Source organism: Harmonia axyridis, chromosome 4 (genome assembly GCF_914767665.1).
Source record: "Harmonia axyridis chromosome 4, icHarAxyr1.1, whole genome shotgun sequence".
Taxonomy (NCBI): domain Eukaryota; kingdom Metazoa; phylum Arthropoda; class Insecta; order Coleoptera; family Coccinellidae; genus Harmonia; species Harmonia axyridis.
Window position 1 is genome coordinate 8,385,990 of NC_059504.1, and position 18,848 is coordinate 8,404,837.

General features: G+C 32.7%; 2 protein-coding genes and 3 non-coding genes across 6 annotated transcripts in view; all 5 read right to left on the reverse strand.

The window, feature by feature from the left end:
* Positions 1-8,420, reverse strand: part of LOC123678084 (adenylate cyclase type 5) — a 147,602-nt gene extending 139,182 nt beyond the window's left edge. Inside the window, exon 1 of the mRNA XM_045614884.1 lies at positions 8,185-8,420. The gene's annotated coding sequence lies outside the window, so the exon portion shown is untranslated. The remainder of the gene's footprint in view (positions 1-8,184) is intronic.
* A 3,309-nt stretch (positions 8,421-11,729) lies between these two features.
* LOC123677359 (Y-box factor homolog) lies at positions 11,730-18,601 on the reverse strand. 2 transcript variants are annotated; one of them, XM_045613830.1, is made up of 6 exons: positions 18,329-18,597; positions 17,354-17,451; positions 16,607-17,067; positions 14,454-14,646; positions 13,373-13,405; positions 11,730-12,649 (listed from the first exon to the last, which is right to left on the reverse strand). In XM_045613830.1, exons 1-6 carry the CDS (start codon positions 18,402-18,404, stop codon positions 12,605-12,607), a joined length of 906 nt encoding a protein of 301 aa, XP_045469786.1. In that variant the 5' UTR covers positions 18,405-18,597; the 3' UTR covers positions 11,730-12,604. The 2 variants fall into 2 exon arrangements, with proteins under 2 accessions (XP_045469786.1, XP_045469787.1); XM_045613831.1 differs by lacking the exon at positions 13,373-13,405 and having other exon boundaries at positions 18,329-18,601.
* On the reverse strand, positions 15,071-15,207 carry LOC123679398. The gene has a single exon (XR_006747408.1). It is a non-coding gene; the product is annotated as a small nucleolar RNA SNORA53 (small nucleolar RNA).
* LOC123679399 lies at positions 15,658-15,794 on the reverse strand. The gene has a single exon (XR_006747409.1). It is a non-coding gene; the product is annotated as a small nucleolar RNA SNORA53 (small nucleolar RNA).
* On the reverse strand, positions 17,180-17,317 carry LOC123679400. Its single transcript, XR_006747410.1, has one exon. It is a non-coding gene; the product is annotated as a small nucleolar RNA SNORA53 (small nucleolar RNA).
* Positions 18,602-18,848: the final 247 nt, after the last annotated feature.

An 18,848-nucleotide genomic window follows, 5' to 3' on the forward strand; every position in this document is an offset into this window, starting at 1 on the left:
TTACTTCTGTATTCAGGTCTTCAGATTTTCAGTTTTCTAAATTTTCCATTCTGTTGTTGGTCAACATTAGAAGCCACAGGAATCCAATGTGGGTATAATTTTATGTAACACTTTTATTTGCATTGTCAATAATGATCTCGTCATTGTTTTTGTTTCGATTATCGATAACACTGAGCTAGTTGACACATACTTTGCGAGTAATGTAATGTTGAATTAATAGAGGTGATCTTTGTGGGAGTTGCTTGCTATGAATTCCCTTGGAAAATTTATAAAGCTTAAAACTGAATTTGACCACGAATTCTTCTTCACTGAGTCTAACCTACTAACTTCACGCCATTTTCAATTTCAATATTCGGAAAATGATCATAATTGCTTATGGTAGTTCCAAGAGGCAATCAGAAATAGACAACAATTTGATGTTGCATCGATTTCTAGGTATTGGTAACAGGATCAACAGAATTTAGATGGAAGCACAATATTTACTCTACAGGTAGGTACCAACTGTTGAAACAAGCGGTGTTAACCCTTTGTTTCCAGTCTCCATATCGGCCTTCAATATGGTCTTCATTATGACCATTGCCGTGTATTTCTAACACAATAGCAGCATCTTAATTATTGATGAAATAATCAAAACTGAATTGTTTTGGCGTTCGAGAATCTTGTAGTTTGAAACCGTAAACTCTGTGAATAGCAAATTTTAGATGCGAATACGAGGAAGCTCATTCATTTTTTGTTCATAAATTTCATGATTGCCCAGCAGGCACAAATTCAATTACACAGATTCACCGCAGTTGATTACAAAATGAACTATAGGTACAATGTTGGAGACTTGAGTATGTATAAAAAGCAAGAACCAAAAACTGAATAGGTGGAAACAACAAAAAGGAAGGTTAATTTCAAATGTAAACATTGAATATTGATGAATCAATTAATCCAGCAGTTACCTCTAATAAAAGTAAAATGACTCACACCGTATCCAAATTCAATGAAAAACAATTAACAACGAATGAAATGATTATATTGTAAGCCTCTCGAGATCTTGCTTATTCAGTCGAGCATGTCTAGATTCAATATTGGAGATGATCCAAGATATCGAATCAGTTTGGTTTCTAAGCGATAAATTTTTTATACATATATTACCGCACTAGAAATAAAAATTTGCCTACAAAATTTCAATATAAAAATTTGCTAGGAACCGTCAGGAGAGTGATTTTTGAAGTTAATTTATGAGAGAAATTACCGAAAAACAACAAATATGAATATTGCAATCGATATATTTTACTTGCTCAAGTTTCATCTCTAGTGGTAAATTGTGGTCATAGACCCCTCAAATAAACATGCTTTTTATAGATCGAGCTGTAATCCAAAACATACCAAATTTTATTGAAAATTTCAGTTTACAACCTATAACTGCTGAAATAATAAACTAATCACTGATCTGCAAGCTTTTTCGATTGACTATTTGACAAATTTTCAAAGAAAGAAAGAAAAAATGGTTTTTCCAAAAATCAAGATTCTAAAAAACATCTATAAATGAAAAAAAATGAATAAATGAAATATTTATTTCCTAATATAACTTGAATTTGAGAAATGTCGAAATTTTATCGCTGAAAAACCAACTTGTTATCGCTATAGGAACTTTCTCACGAAAAGGAGGGGATGTAAAAAAACGGAAAATCCAGGTGCAGCTCAGAGAATATTGCTTTTTCGTAAATGAGTGGTGAATTCAACAAAGAGGATCCACAATTAATTCGTTGGTTCCCCAGCATATATCTCCAGATTAATCAGAGAATGGAATTCTGTATAAATCTTTCTTGCTCTTAAACGCATTCTACAAGATTTAAGGCTGTAAACGTGAATTATTGAGTCGTTATAGAAAATGAAAATTAGACTTTCTGATACTATGGGGAATAAAACGTGGAATTCTGGAAAATATCCATGCAGTTAAAATGGAAATAGAAAGTCTATGTGATACATCCATAGCGTGTTCGAAATAACTACGTTTCTCATTTCATAATTTAGGACTCCAATAAATATCCCACAAAGCTTTAAAAAACAATAACATATATTCAAAATGATTAATTTGAATTGAATAATAGTAATTCTGAGTGAAATATTATTTCCATGAATGAAAATTACATATCGTCATATTTCATACATGTAAAATGATAAACTCTCACCCAATTTTGTTCATTAAAATAGATATATAACCGGTGCACTACAATTGAAGGTTAAAGTCGTTCACTTTTTATAAATGGAACTAAGTAATAAATTCCTGCCTCAATAAGAAGAATAATTCCATAATGAAGTTCAAGAATACTATTTATAAACATATAACCAGGGACGTATCAATTTGTTTTCAGTCATGGATAGTATTGATATTTTGAGTATATGTAAAAATTGCTCGTACGGGTTTCTTGATCAAATTAAGATATGCCAGTGTAAATTACCGATCACTATTTTTCATTCAATTTTCAGATATTCAGATTTTTTATAAATTAGAGTGTCTTTGGAAAAACCTGTTGACTTCGAAATGCAGAAATTTATTTTAATGAGATTTTTAAAGTGAATGCTAAAAGAACAGAGGTAAGTACTGACTTTTCAATAATTTCGATAAGCATTGAGATCTCTACAAAAATAAAACAATAAAAAATAAAAACCTGGTTGTTAGAAATAAGCCCGATATTAGTGTTTGAATAAGTAATCAATGAATTGTCTCATTTTGAACAAGTAGTCAAGTTCTACTATTGATTTTCAGAATCTCATTCAAATAAATTTTATTCAGTTAAAAAGTTTTTTCCAAAAAACCTCCAATATCAAAATTATGCAAAACGATAGGTTTTAAGTAGGTATATGAAACAAGCAAACTTCGGTTCATTTTAGGGATTCATCAAGCCAAGTAGCTTGACATTTTGACCAACTACTTGACTTGAAAATCAAGCTCGTGAAAAATTACATACTTGAGCTTGACTTGTCTTGATTTCAGATGTTTATTGCTTGACTTGATATCAAGCTACTTGATATTACTTGAGTTTGATATGCACGCGTCGCACGGCATATATTTCTGCAATCTCGAGCTCGTTTAGACTAAATAAGGGGATTCCTCGAGCGCCGAGATACAAAAGCATTCACCAGCGTGATTCTATTGGTAGAATTTTGTAGTTTCAGAAATATCTTTCCAAACTTTTTTTTTATAAACGCCAGCATCTTCAGTTCCTGTTGAAAGATAATTTTTCTGAACTGCTCTTACAGTTACAAAAACACGCAATAGGTTAGGCGACAAACTTGTAAGATGCCTCATGTTTCTTAGATCGTGTATGGAAAATTATGAAATCAAACAAAGCCTGAAAGTTTCTCAATATCAAGAAACTTTATTTTTTATGGTTGTTTATTTTGGTATTATTTATTGTGATTTAATTTATGTTTCTATTTCAAAAGAGTCGATATTTTCGGTTCTTTTATACAATAAGTTTAATAAATAAAAGTGTTTTTTGCTAGGTTCCTTCTCATTTCATTATTTTTCAATTGATGTGACAATATACAATAAAACTGCTAAAAATCAAGTAGCTTGATATAATTCATGTACACACAACCTCATCTTCCTGAGTTATGAGTACGCTGCTACAAAGCTTCGACTCCAAGTACTTATTGTAAGTATTGAAAAACATCAATTCCATAGCTTGCAACAATCAATCAAATCAAATACAATAGGTTTCAACATAAGTTGATCTGTGGTCACTCTTTACTACCTCGAGATGGCGCCGCAAGCTACGCTATTCTCGGCACTACGCTCTGCTATGGAGGTGAGAGGTGCATATGGCAGGAACCAGTGAGTAGCCATACTGATGATTCCATCAGTAGTTTCGAGATGAAACACCCTACTCCCCACCATAAAAAGTGATTGAGAACGACTACCGACATTTTTGAAGTGTAAGAATAACTTCAAGTTAAACTTTCCTAGTAATAATTAAACATAATTTAGAAATAAGAGAAATATATACCGAAAAGATAACTACTTGCTTTGCGAGATTCAAATTAAAATTTCTCTTCATCCTACCGAAATTGAACAGTGATCGAATTCACCATTGATAGCTTCGATTTTTCAAACGCAGGCTAATATCGTCGGCGTCAAATGTGAAATTTAGTCGCTCCGATAACGAAAAGATAAATTATGGCCTGGCCAATATTTCCTGCCCGAAGGTCATTTGCTTTTGTTCCTGTTATAGAAATCATCCAGCTATACATCACATCAGGCTGAAACATGTCACAACCCGTTTACATTGGCGTTTTTAGAGAAAACGCATGAGTTATTGATCCCTTATTATTACACGGGCTATACATTGATTCTCATCCATGCGATTAGGTTTCAACAAACCGTAATTTTAATAAATATGCAGGAGCACAGCGCCTGCAGTTTATATAGGTACATTTTTTAAATTTCCATGGAGAAGAGGACGAATTTGCATTTTTACATCTTTTTAATTATCTCGATTCTATTTTTTCGAATAGGATTAGGTGTTACGCCTTGTTCAGAATCGCTGTTGTTTATTCGCATTTATTTCTAGTGTCTTTTCAGGGTATATTCAAGGCCCGACTATCTCAGCTGAGTTTGAGTTCATTAATGGGCAAAATTTAATGGTTTCGTAGTTATGAGGGCTACTATTTATGTATTGAGAATTGGCATCACTGATATTGCCAAGTGGAATATGCTACCGAAATCGTAAAATTTGACATTTTTTATGTGATAAGTACTCACAACGTTTTGACGTACGAGCACAATTTTTGTTGTTTACAGTAAATTGAAAATGTTATCTCTGCCAAAATATGAATTTAACTCGTAAAAATTTTGATGGTATGAAAATTATGACTTTCGACGTGGTCTAACTGAAGAAAAATGCATCTATCGACTAAATTCAACTTTTGGCGATGAAGCACCATTCAAAGCCTCTGTATACCGCTGGTACACTGAATTCAAACGGAAGATGTTAAAGAAGATCGTCCAAAATCAGTCGTTGTGCCGGAAAATAATGAAGCTGTGCGAAAACTAATTGGAGAATATCGTCATGTGACATATCAGGAAATGAAGAGATCTTTAAGCATCAGTATGACTAGTATAAATAAGATTTTGCACGAACATTTGTGTGTTCGGTAGCTCTATGCAAGTTGGCTTCCATATTTGTTGAATGATGCTCAAAAAAATGTAAGTGTCGATTGGTGCCGTAAAATAGTTTCGAAATACAACTGTGGTGCATCCAAAGCGATATTCAACATCGTCACAGGTAACGAGTTGTGGATTTATGCATACGAGCCAGAAAGAAAACGCCAGTCGGCCGTTTGGATATTTCAATGTGAAGCCAAGCCAACAAAAGTTGTTCGTTCTTGAAGCGTTAAGAAGCAAATGGTGGCGTTTTTCTTCACGAAAACTGGTCCTATGGCAATTGTGGCTCTTGAAATCAAAAGACCGTTAATTCAGAGTGGTATGAAACCATTTGTTTGCCTAAAGTTCTCGGTAAATTGAGAGAAACAAACCCAAAACGACGAATCATCTTGCATCATGACAATCTAAGCTCACACACATCAAATGCAACGAATATGCATTTTAACACACAAAAAATCAAATTGATGGGATATCCACCTTACAGCCCCAACTTGGCACCAAATGACTACTCCCTCTTCCAGGAAATTAAAAATAAACTTCGTGGACAAGGATTTTCATCGCCTGAAGATGCGGTTGAGGCCTTCAAAACGCATGTTTTAGAACTACCATCTTCTGACTGGAAAAAATATTTCGAAAGATAGTTCAATCACATGCGAAAGTGTTTGATCTTAAAGGCGACCAATTTGAAAAGCAGTTAAAATATTTTTCATAAAAATCGCTTCTTTATTTTTTGTATTCTCAATACATAAATAGTAACCCTCGTATAACCACATAAAATTTAATTTTCTCAATAATTGAACGAAATACCCAACCGATTTAGAAATATTCACAAAATATTCATGCAGCATTTCGATGAAGAGAAATTTTTCACATATCATGTACCTAATTTTTCAATCACCAAGTGTTCCATGAAAGACTGAAAAAATGAATTTAATTCGTTTTATATTCAGATCTTGACAACATTAAATTCTTCGAATAAAAAGTATGAAAGATCTTAAATCCCAAAATTGAAAGGACTCCAATAAATCGAACACGTGTGGATAATAACTCAGAAGCGTTTGTACATAAGTACATTACATTATCAACACTATATGATCGGTTATCGATTCGTGTACCTAATTGAAATTGTGGTTATTTTATGAGTACATATATACGTCCAAGGTGGGAATTTTTCAATTAATCTTTACGTTAGTTTATAATCATGTAGCTGAGGATATGGATATTTTATTGCTTTATGCTAAATGATCTTGCAAGTTGCAATCACACAGGCAAGTTTAAATCAACAGGCTCAAATAAGTTCTGTAGTTCAAATAATTTTATATTTGAAAGTGCAGTGGATCTGGTTTTGAGGAAAAAGAATTTTATAAATGGTTTGATCTTTCAAATGTCAACAAAATTGAGAATTACATATGTACAATCTACAGATAAACTTTAGTATTCCAATAAAATAGTCGATCATTCATGTTTTTAGTAGCCTGTATTATTTTTAAGATATTATTATACAAAAAAACTATTTTCTCAAGATATCGAATGATTCCTTTTTTGTAAATGGTATTTTCTCATATCTACTTCTTCAGCAATTTATTATACAAATTTTTAAATGATCTCTCGAATATTCATTCGTAGTAGGTTTTGCATTGTAGTTTTCAAAATCGAAGAAATATAAAAAATTATTACCTAAATCAAAATCAAACTTTTATCGAATAGTCAGTAACTATTTCCTGTGATATTACTTTTCGAAACAATTCTCTAGAATTTTCTGCACCATTAATTTAACAGTTTTTTCATTATCATAAGCACTGTTAATTATTTTCGGAGGAAAAACATACCTATTATATCATATTTGAAAATTAAATAGTTAATATGAGTTTGTGGTAATTAATTTAGTTTTTTCCAACCATAAATATCGCTTTCGGACCCTTAATGAACAGATTGCTATTAACATTTAGAGAGCTACTAAAAATTCAATGAACAATATGACCAAGAGTTGTAGGAATTTGCTTAATTTTTTAAGCTATTATTTTTTTTTTCGTATTTTTGATCAACAGATTGATAGCACCTATTAGAGTCTTTATAAATAAAAAACACACATTCTCTGATTAGGATTTAAATACAAAACGATATTTTGAAAAGTATCGAATGTAGTTATTTTGTAAGGCTTCTCACGAATAGACAAAAGTCGAATTATAGGTAAGTATAGGTAAGTATCCTAGAAAGCATCTGGTATTTTGGTATACCTAAGTATTGTGTGTTCCAACAGTGAAACAGTTCAAGTTTCTGAATGTTTAGAATACAAGAACAATATATTTTCCATGCTGTATGGTTTCAATTATTCCCTTTCTTGCCGATTAATAAAATACAAAAATTGTTGATATTAGAAAACGGGATCCGAATGAAACATTAAAAAATTTTAATTGAAAAACTATCGCGCTAAAATTCAGTGATAAAAAAAAAATTATAATCCGTATTACCGTAGCAATATATTATTTTCTCAATTTCTGTGATACAAAACAGGCATTCTGCCTTTAGTATTCATCGTTCTTTATACCCAAAAATTGTGAACGAATTGCACTCTGAATGTTTGAATAAATTTGATTTGATGCCAAGAACCTGATTTTTTTTTTCAAAATGTTGACGTCAAAGTCTAGAAATTGAATTTTTTTTTTAATTTTTTGCCATCAGAGTCTAAAAATAGTGTTGTGGGGATTGATGGAGGATTAATGTAGTACAATAACCAATTTTCTACCATGTAACAATGTACCTTCTATTGTTTTTTTCCTAGAGAAACTCTGAACGGCGTAATAATAAACCAAAAACTAGACTTGCTCGTATCTTCGTTATCAGCATGTTTAATTATGAAAAATTCCCAACTAAGCAGTTACCTGCTTAACTCCAAAAACCTCAAATTCCGGCACTGCGCTCTCGCCAACCTAATTGCAAATTCAAACATACAAACGAATTATACAATTATTACTATATTACCGCCACCGTCGATTCAAACAATCAGCATAAACAAAACACCATACCTCCTAACCAACAATGTAACTAGGCTAAATTCAAGGCCAGGTGGTAATAGCTCCTACAAAGCCCCGTCTTCCGCAACTTTGCACAATTTGCGACGAGTGTCACTCCTCGAAAATTACCGGAAAAACAAAGAGCGTATCGCGTACGTACAACGCGCGACTCTATCAAGTTGGCGGATGCGAGCGGACCGCCTTGCTGAGCGTGAGGAGTTGATATGCGGCGAGGACTGAAAGTCCGAGTCGAAGCAAGCCGCTGAAGCGCGTACGAGCGGGTGCAAGCGCATAAGGAAAATTCGGGAATCGGGGGCAGGACTGGGGTCCGTCAAGTACCATTTAGAACTCGCTTCTAGACGTTTTAGTGGCTATGAAATGGGAGCGAAGTGCGATAAAGTAATTTCACGATTGGGGATTGCCAAGGCAATGCTAAACTTCCAATAAAATTTTGGAATCGGTGTAAGTTTATGTGTTAACGAACTCATTATTTGTATGAGTCAGCGATGAGATTTACTATGTCTCTCGCTGAATTGCTGCAAATTCCGTCGCTATTTAATTTCGGTTTTTTAATCTAAAATCGCCCGAAGAGTCTTTCAAATTTAGTTTTCAAAAGTAAAAATCAAAAGACATTAAAAGGACTGAATTTATTAAAAATGGTTACCTCCGTTACCGGTTAATTTCAGATGTATTGTTTTTTGTAGATCTTTGTGCACTGATCAGAAGACTCTGGTCAACGATGGTTTTTAAGTTATAGGGTGTTCCTCAGATTAATAAACAAATTTTGTTCGCGAGTTTCCCCACAAAGAACTCACTTCTTAGGTCCCATAGTGAATCAACGTTTCATATTAACTCAAAATATATTGAAGTGAATACCTAAATATATCAGAAATTCAGAAAACAAACTTCAAACGCGACAAACGACGTCAAACAACCGGTGACACCAGGAGAGCAAAAGTTGCCAAACCTTGGATTTCAGCAGATAGATACAGAAAATAATAAATATTCTGCATACTATAAATTCGACAATTAGGAAAAATATCGGATTCCAAATATTCAAATTTGCATATTTAATCGGGAATCTTTCAAATAAATATATTTCATTAAATATAATATACATTCATAACGATATAGGAAAATTGTGGATTTGAAAATATATCATAATCCGACAACGTAATCTAACCATGTTGGGTTGGGGACATGTAAAAATTGCGTATACTCCCTCTATCTGTGTTCATTACTCTATGGGATGTGCAAAAGCTACAAATGTAATATTATCATAACTTTAGAACCAAGGAACATATTTGAACAGTTTATACACTACTTTGCAGCTAAAAGGTTTATTCGTCATTGATCGCTAAGGTTTTTTTTATGACATTCGAGAATGCTGTTTTTATTTTTTTTCCTCGGCGTAGTGTATTATGACTTGTTAAAACCGACTGAAACAGCCACAGGCGATTGTTATCGAACGCAATTAATGCGTTTGAGCCGAGCAATACAAAAAGTGATATGATAAAGTGATTTTACAGCATGTACAATGCTCGACCATGTTGCGAAAGTGGTCAAGACATACTTGGAAACGTTGAAATGGTTAGTCCTACCCCACCCGCCAGACCTCTCCAGGCGTTGCTCCCTCTGACTATAGCTTGTTTCGATCAATGGCACACGGCCTTGCCGACTAGCAGAAAAAGTAGTGGCCAGCGATGGACAATACTTTGAATCATAAATGTATAACTAGTTTTTTACAATGAAGCCTCGAATTTCGGGAAATGTGAAGATGCCAATATTTATTAAAATAAAAAGAGGCGAGCAGCATAACTGTCTACCAACCTGTACTTTTTTTAAGCAGTAACTTTGACGAAGACTATCCTTATAAATTAAGGTGCGAAAGTGTTTCTCGAAGAATATTTGAATCGCTCCAATATTCCTGGCGACGGATATTTGCACATACTCTGAAATAAATTTATTTAACCCATTTGTGGAACACACTATAAACCAATTGATTGAAAGGTTCGCGAAACACAACTTAAAGAAAAACTCTAGAAACACAACGAGAGAAAATAGACTGAACGGATTTTGGCTGTAATGAAGAATATTCACTATGGAAGAGATATTATTGCCGATGAAAAGTATTGGATATATTCAAGAAGATAAACAGCAGAAGATTATTATTTTATAATGGGTAATTAAAATCAAATATTCTTGTTTTTTTTTATATGGTTGAATATATATTTTAAAATAAATATGATCTTGCGGTTTTTATTTCATTTGTTAGATTCCCTACAGTTTTATTATCTCAGACCAGTGGCGTATCCAGAGATTGAGTTTGATGTTTTTGCTATGTTATATTCATGTTTCAACACAGAGGTCCGGTAGAAATCACAATGGGATGTGAGAACAATCCAAACACTAATTTATTTCGAATTTTTCCTCGAGTTGGACTACTGTCTGCCTAGAAGGTGCTTCACATCGACCTGTTTTAGTTTTTAAAATCTGCAAAGCACAAACTCGGTTTCAATTCTTTTCATTGCACTAACAACTCAAATTTTTCCACCAGTTTTACTAATACCGGCCGAGAAAGTGCTTCAAGACGACACTAAAGTGCTTCAGTTTTGCGAGCTGTAACTGTAGAATTTTCATTATTTTGTGGTGAATTTTAAAAATTTCCATGAGTTGTTGAAGCGTGTATCGTATTTTTGTAATGGCGTAGTATTCACTTGTCAAATATCAAAAGATGGCAGATTCAAAAGTGACAGCTGCCCAGGAGAAGGATAATAATCAAAATGAACTCTTATTGGAAAAATTTTCCTATTTTTTTTATATATAACAGACCGGTCTAGATTAGAGAATGTCAATTTCTTGAAAAATTTGAGTGTTGGGAATAGGCCCATTTGCTTCAACAAATGCACATTAATTTAAATTCCTCTCAACTCCTTTTTTAGGCCATGATAGCATCCACTGAATACGCAAACGGATTTTTCGAAACTATGAAAAAAATTCAAAACTATGACATATGGAACTTTTTGACCAGGATAAGCAAAATCAATCGCTCAACCTCTTTGAAAAATCTTTCAATCATAATAATTTTTTGTTCATGCAAATAATTTTTTTTTATAAAAACTCCTTTCATCTTAAAACGAAAATTCAATTCATCGTACAACCCAAACAGAAATTGGTAATAAAACCATTTTTCCCAACTTAATACATATATTACATACTATTTCCAATATTACTGCTTCCAAATGCACTGTAATGCATGTGGTCTCCAAGTGATGCAAGTTCACACTAAAAAATTTCTTCTTCATATAGGAAGAAATTTTTCAGTGTGAACTTACATCACTTGGAGACTACCAGCACTACAGTTCTTTGGTCTACATGGCGCATAAATGCGAGCGCTCAAAAGCTGCCGACTTCATGTTAGCGCTTTTCTTATTTTTAGAAATAGGTTCCTATAAATTATGGGCTAAACTTGGGTCCATAAGCAGAAACCTTTGATGAAATGGCAGTAACTTAAGCCCCATAAAGGTATGGAGGTAAAAAGGAATAAAAAGAAAATATAAAGAACAGACATTTATTTCTCAGTGTCAAATTTGTTGAAAAATTGAATCGATACACGTGTTGCTTCAACATTCACAACAGTGTCTAGTATTCAATATAATCAAAATATGATAATTACAATTCACTTAATGACTAGCACCCACAAAATTTCAAATAAAAAATTTTGGCATCAATAATGCATTACATAACAAATAAAGAACCCAAAAATTAAGATATATATTCCAATATTGCAAATGTCAAAGAGAAATAATCTGTTCATTTTTGTACTTTACGGATTTTTTTGAATTTTTCATTTAAACGTTGTAGTTCAGCCGTCTTCGGTAGGAAAACGGAAAATGACAAGTTAGATGTTTCTTCACTTTTTTTGGCACAACATTCACAAGTTGGATGTTAACGGTAAATGTTGAATTTTAATTATTTTTTTTTACATTTTTCTTGTTATGAGGACAAAATCATGCAGCCAGACATAAGGTCTTCAAGACATTTCAATGACAACATAATGAAATGCAGGTTTGTCGCATGGCCAACTACCATCCTCGCCCAATATAAATTTATACAAATTAATTTATTTTCCACTTTTATAAAACACTAATGGGAAATATATAAAAAGTATCAAAAGTTTATTCACACAATATGGGCACTTGGGAGGGTCGTGAGACAAACATTTCCAGATATGATCAAAATTTTATCTTGGATTGCTATCAAGTAACTACACATTCTGAAATATTCCTATGAACACGATATATCAATGAAAAAATAAACGTCGCAGTGAAATGCCTTTTGTCTGCTTAGAAAAACTCACGCGCTAAAGTTGTTAACATAGTATTGTTATAATTAAACGGTATTTTTGTTTGAAGACTCAGCGTGAGAACGCTTAAGCCGTGCTTTCAGTGGTTGTGTTCTGCACAGGCTGACTCTCCTGAAAATATCAAAAATTTAAGTACACAATACAACAACAACAAAAATTTAATGTAGAGATTCAAATTTATCACTAAAAATAAAAGATCAAGAAGGCTCAAGACTTTTATTAGCAGGATTTTGATTTGATTTCACCTCTGAAAAAACTAATACATCTACAAGAAGGAGAAAACCAATTTAGAAAATTTAGAACCTTGAAAATAATTTACCACCTAAAACTAGTAGTACAAAAGAAAGAAAGAAAACAGTCACTGGATGAAGTAAGAATAAAGAAGAACTACAGGAATTGTTCAAAACAGGAGATTAAAATTTTGAAGAAATAATGGTGGGTTCACAATATTTCGATTCACTGATCAACATGTTGATTGTAGTTTGAAATTTAAGGGTGGGTCCAAAAGTTTGCTTTTTCACTAAAATTAAGTTTTGAGAAAACCCGCAGTAGGTAACCAAAATATCATAATAATGTCTAGTATTTCTGAATAATTATTTGCAGTTATATCATAACATATAGTTCAATTTTTTTCAGAAAATATATTACATTTGTTTGAATGTTACATCAGTTATGTTCCTATCAAGTTCTAATTTCTTTACCTCATTCAGATAAATATTTAAAGGAATGTTCGAATTAATTTGAGTAGTGTATATGCAGGTCTAAACAGAATAAAAAGTTTTTGAAAAATAGAAGATAAAAGTGGTATCAATTGAGAGAAATTGTATTACTTACTTCAGCGTTAGCAGGTGCAGTTGTTTCTTGAGCCTAGAAGAGGAGGGAGAAATTATAAGAAAATGTTACTAGAAACTAGATACTGGAAAAAGAAGAATACACACTACTTATAGATGAAATGAAGATGAAATGGAATATGAATGGGTGGTAAAGAACTGAAAGTATGAACTAAAGCATCATCTAATGTCTTAAATATTAGTGATTTTATGATTTTAGAGAATTCATAACTGTTGGAATATGTACGTATTATCAATGTAATAATTACTAAACAATAATTGATTCTCAAAATGAAAAAAAGGGTCACTTGTTTCAATTTTATAATTTTAGTAGCTAAGAAATCTAAAAATAAATCTAATATTCAACGGAATAATTCAAAATTATATGATATCGAACTATTAGAAGACAACTAAACTGTGAAAATCTAATGGGCTTAATTCAATTCAATAAAAAGAAAGTAAAGAAAGCACTACAATAAAATACTAATTCGAAAGAGAAACTGATTTAACGAAACCAAAGAACATCAACCAACATTCAAAATGAACAAGAATACCAATTTAATAGAATGACAACTTTGAATCAACGATAAAGTATTATTATATCAAATACCACATTGAAAACTTCTAAGATCACATGAAACAAACCACAAATTCCTAGGGTTAAGCAGCAACGTATTCTTCATGCCAATGATTGATTCTATTTTAAGACCTCCAACATTTCTTGATTTCAATTTACCAGAAAATTTTCTTTGGGGCAGAAAAAAGAACGCTTCAATGCAGTGCGAACTACAGTGGTTTCAAGAATTCAAAATGGAATAGACCCATAAAAGCCAATCAATACAACTATGATTCAATCCTCGAATAGATGTAGATAATGCTTTTTAGTTGTGGGTAGCACTTCGAACAGAAGATTTTAGTTAGATCAGATTCAATTTTAAATATATCCAAACCTTTTCTCTGAATTTTTTGTAATGGAGTGTCGTATAATCACATTTTGCCCTGAAATCGCATGAATGATCGATCGCATGATGATTTTCACTTTTTCATGTTACCAGTCTTGATATTGAGTTGGAATGGATACTTACTGGTTTGCCATTTGTAGACTCGGATTGGGAGTTGCCACCGCGCGGACGTGGTGGTCCGCGACGGCGGTAGCGTGGGCGTGGTGGTCCACGAGGTCCATCTTGGCTAAGTTGCTCTACTGGACCTTGACCGCCTCCTTGGCTGTCTTGAGAACGAGGGCGTCTTCCACCACGTCTACCTCCACGGAAGTTTCTGCTGTAAATGAAATACAATTTTCAGCAAAATGCCACTGTTATACAATGCAAGTAAGAAGAATTAGAAAAGTTCTTCTGATTCTGGCCAAATAACTTTTTTTTTCAGCTGCGAAATTTGCGGTAAAAAACAATTTATGTATTCAGAATATTTGAACTGATCAGTTCGGAACAAAAGCGTCCAATAAAATTAAGAAATAATCTTTCTTTTTTCTTCTCACTTTGATTCACTTTGTATTTTTTTATTATTATTTTTATTTCCATATATTTTTTGTGCAAAATGTATATGTTAATTTTTTTGAGTATTATAGGCCATGCCTCTACTCTTCATCCTTTATAAATAAATGTTAAAATTCAATAGAATTCAACAGTCAATAGAGATAATCAAACCATTCCAGAAAATTGTTAGAAATATTTCAGAATTACTATTGTTCCCCACAATTAGATAACATAAAATGAATGCATTTCATTATATTAGATAACTAATACTGGAGTTATCGTGCTTTAGCACACCAATGACTCAATCATTTCCTATGAAAGCGGAAATGGATCTAAGGGGTGTGCCTATTATCTCAAATCATTTCCTACAGGAATTGGATTAAACAATGGAATGATTGATTTAGGTACAAAAAAATTGTTGATCAAATACCTTCACAAAGAAGTTTATAATTTTTCAGAAATCTCAACCATGAATGACAGAAGCCGAAATACAAAGAAAGTGCAAATAGTTAATTTTTTCTTTGAATGCAGAATATAGGCATGTTGAAAAAAAATAATAAAAAGGTCAATAATAAAAAAATGTTCAAAGAGTATCTAGCTGCAAGATTCAAAAACCCAAGGTAATAGGAATTTGCAATAAAAAATATATAATTAATTCAAAATCATTGCAGTGATCAGTTCAAACAGAAACTCTCAATAAAATTCGCAATTTTAATGTCAAAATTTAATAAAAGAGAACTGTCCATAGATATAATTAAAACAGAAAATTGTGAGAAATTATATTTCAGAAATTTTATTGTTCCCCAGAATTAGTCGAGATAAAATGAATGCATTTCATAATATTAGATAACTAATACTGGAGTTATCGTGCTTTAGCACACCAATGACTCAATCATTTCCTATGAAATCAGAAATGGATCTAAGGGGTGTGCCTATTTATCTTAAATAATTTCGAATTAAAAATTACTGTGATTATTTTTTTCACATGTCAAAATCTAACATTTTGGTGGATTGAACTAATAAAAATGTATTATTCCAGCCAATCATCCGGGATTATACTGATAATACTACTTCCTCATCGATAATACCTTGTTTACATTGAAACGTCCAAATTTTACTTTGAATTCATCATTATTGACAGCTAGAAGTGCAGTATTGAAAAATTAACACAAACCGATTCAGTGCTTTCACCCAACAGAATATGACATTTAAATTGTAAAAAAAAATAATCTTCTCAAATACCACATCTTTTTTCAAATTTTATCAGATAATTTTTTATTTTCATCACTCAAACTTGTTTATTTGAGGCAAAAACATTCAAACAATGCGAATATAGATAAAATCAAGAGTACTTTAGGAGGAGTGATTTTATCAATCAGTTTGTTTTCATATTTTTGCCAAATTAATAAGTTTTTGTGAAAAAGAAAAAAATATCGATAATATTTGAAGAACTCGTGGTGTTACCTTTGATTATTAATAAAAAAATTGTAGAGTCCACTCCTTTCAATCATAATGACAACATCAAATTTGAAAATAGATGGGACTCAATTTTAATTATAACATTATGAACATTAAAAGAGTTAAAGAGACTTGAGAAAAAGTGTGAGGAATATGACTGTCAGAAATTATTCAGAGTAAACTAGTGCCAAGTTACAATCTACAACCTAGAAACCTTTGAAGATGCTAACTGCAGTTATAGATGAAATACCTAATCATATATGATCATTATTCAATTGAATATTTACCTTCCAAAGAACCTTCTTGGGGGTCCTCTGCCCCTAGGTCCTTCTCCATTATCTTCACCGCCACCCTGGGGTCCACCGCGGTATGGACGATAACCATAACCGCCGCCGCCGTAACCACCACGGCCCCTCCTAGGTCTATATCTGCGAATAACATTACCGCCTCCTTCTCCACCAGATAGTGTACCATCTTTAGCTTCTCCCTCACTTTGACTTTCTTTTTGAGGCCTTCTGCCAGGTCCGCCTCCACGAGGACCTCCTCTGCCTCCTCTGGGATAATACCATTGACGGTATCCACGACGCTTGTCCGCTGCGTATGGTGAGCCTCTGACAGCTTCTCCATTAGGACCTGTCACATTGGCGGCCTCATTGCCTTTCTCACCAACAACTACATTAAATTCCACAATTTCTCCATCGCCTACTGATCGGACAACTTTTCTTGGGTTATTCTTAGTGATAGCAGACTGAAACAGAAGTTAAATATTGAGGAAACTCACGAACCTTAACACTCAATGGAACACTTTTATGAATATATAAAAACTTTGTCGGTTCTGAACTGTATGTTAAATTAATAATTTGTTCCCCAGAATAGTTAGCATAAAATGCATCATTATCATTTTATTAAAAATAACTAATTTTGGAGTTATCGTGCTCTAGCATACCAATGACTCAATCGCTTCTTAAAAAGTCAGAAACGGATCTAAGGGGTGTGCAAATATCATTATCAACTTATTTCTAAACAAGACCTACCTGATGTACAAATACGTCTTCTTTGGTATCATTACGATTGATAAATCCATAGCCACTCTTAACGTTGAACCATTTCACAGTTCCAGTAACTTTTGTTGCTATAAAATTCAGTAAATTATAGGACAAGCAAAATTTAAGTTAAGAAGTTTGAAAAAGTTTGACAAGTTTGGTTATATTATTACAATGAAATATTTTCGAAATGCCAAGTAAAAAAAGGCTATCCTAATAAAATATGACCAGTTTCAAATATATTATTGCATTCTGATAAAAGGAATAGCAAAGATATCTCCCAATATCGCTTATCTAATTTACTAAATATAAATAAAAGATTACTTCATCACTATAAATATACCCACACTTATGAATATTAATACACACAGCCTAAAAAATGCACAGAAGTAAACACAGCGTTTCCAATAAAATTATCATTTATATGAATACTAATCAATGAACCAACATGTGTTGACAAAAAATGAGATAACAGATACAAACACTTTGTTTTTGCAAGTTTTTCTGATTAGTTTCAATTTAATTTTATAACAGGATTTGCAATAGGAGAACAATGATATTCTAAAAATTTATCAATCTAACAATTGCTGAGATAGCTCATAAAATGCGATAAGTAAATATCTCAAATTGGATACATCGTCGCAACAAATAGGCAAAAGATATTTACCATTATAATCCAATATACTTAGTACACCATTTTGTTTGGATGCTTAGGAATAATTATGAAGACGAACAATGGCGCCGCCAAAACATTTTTCGGAACAAACTGCACACAACGAAAGAACTAACTCTCAAATATTTAAATGCATCTGAATGACTTGAACGATTGACTAACACGCGAACAATATGTAATATTATATGGAATAATCTTTCAAATTATAGCAACATCAACCATGTGCTCAATAAATGGACGCCACAAAAACCCACGCGGACATTTTGTACCAAACGAAATATAAATTCTCTTACCTATCACTTCTTTATTTTTCACCGTCGTTTTTGGATTCGGTTGTTCAACCGGCTGTGATTCCGCCGTTTCAGCCATTATTCAGATGTTGGAGGGCCGGTGGAAGATGTTGTACTCCGCGCTACCTCACCGAGATGTTGCTTTGCTTCCTGCTTATACAGTTGTTGAAGATCTTGTCGATGTTCAAATTTTTCCTCACTAAATAAGCTCGGTGGGTATTGTAAACGACATATTCAAAATAGTGCTATTTCACCATCTCGCAAGGCATTAGGCAATGAAAATAGGACGTAAGTCGAATCTTACATGAAGTATTTGATATTGCGCATGCGTTGCCTTGACGGTTCTCTCTTTGTTTTTTACTCATTTGTCTACAGCATAGAATTTGAAAAATTTTGCTAGGAGCCTACTTTTCTACAATATCTATGATAATATTAATTTTGGAATACGTTAAAGGTTTGAATAAATGATTCCGATTTGAATTGTACTCCTCTTTAATGGTGAATAAAAAAAGCCCTTATATTC

Coding starts and splice junctions, on each gene's coding strand:
- LOC123677359 (XM_045613830.1), bottom strand. CDS start 18,404: ATGGCTGAAACGGCGGAATCACAGCCGGTTGAACAACCGAATCCAAAA. Junction 17,068..17,353: donor AAGACGTATTTGTACATCAG/GTAGGTCTTGTT, acceptor CTTCTGTTTCAG/TCTGCTATCACTAAGAATAA. Junction 14,647..16,606: donor CCAAGAAGGTTCTTTGGAAG/GTAAATATTCAA, acceptor TTTCATTTACAG/CAGAAACTTCCGTGGAGGTA.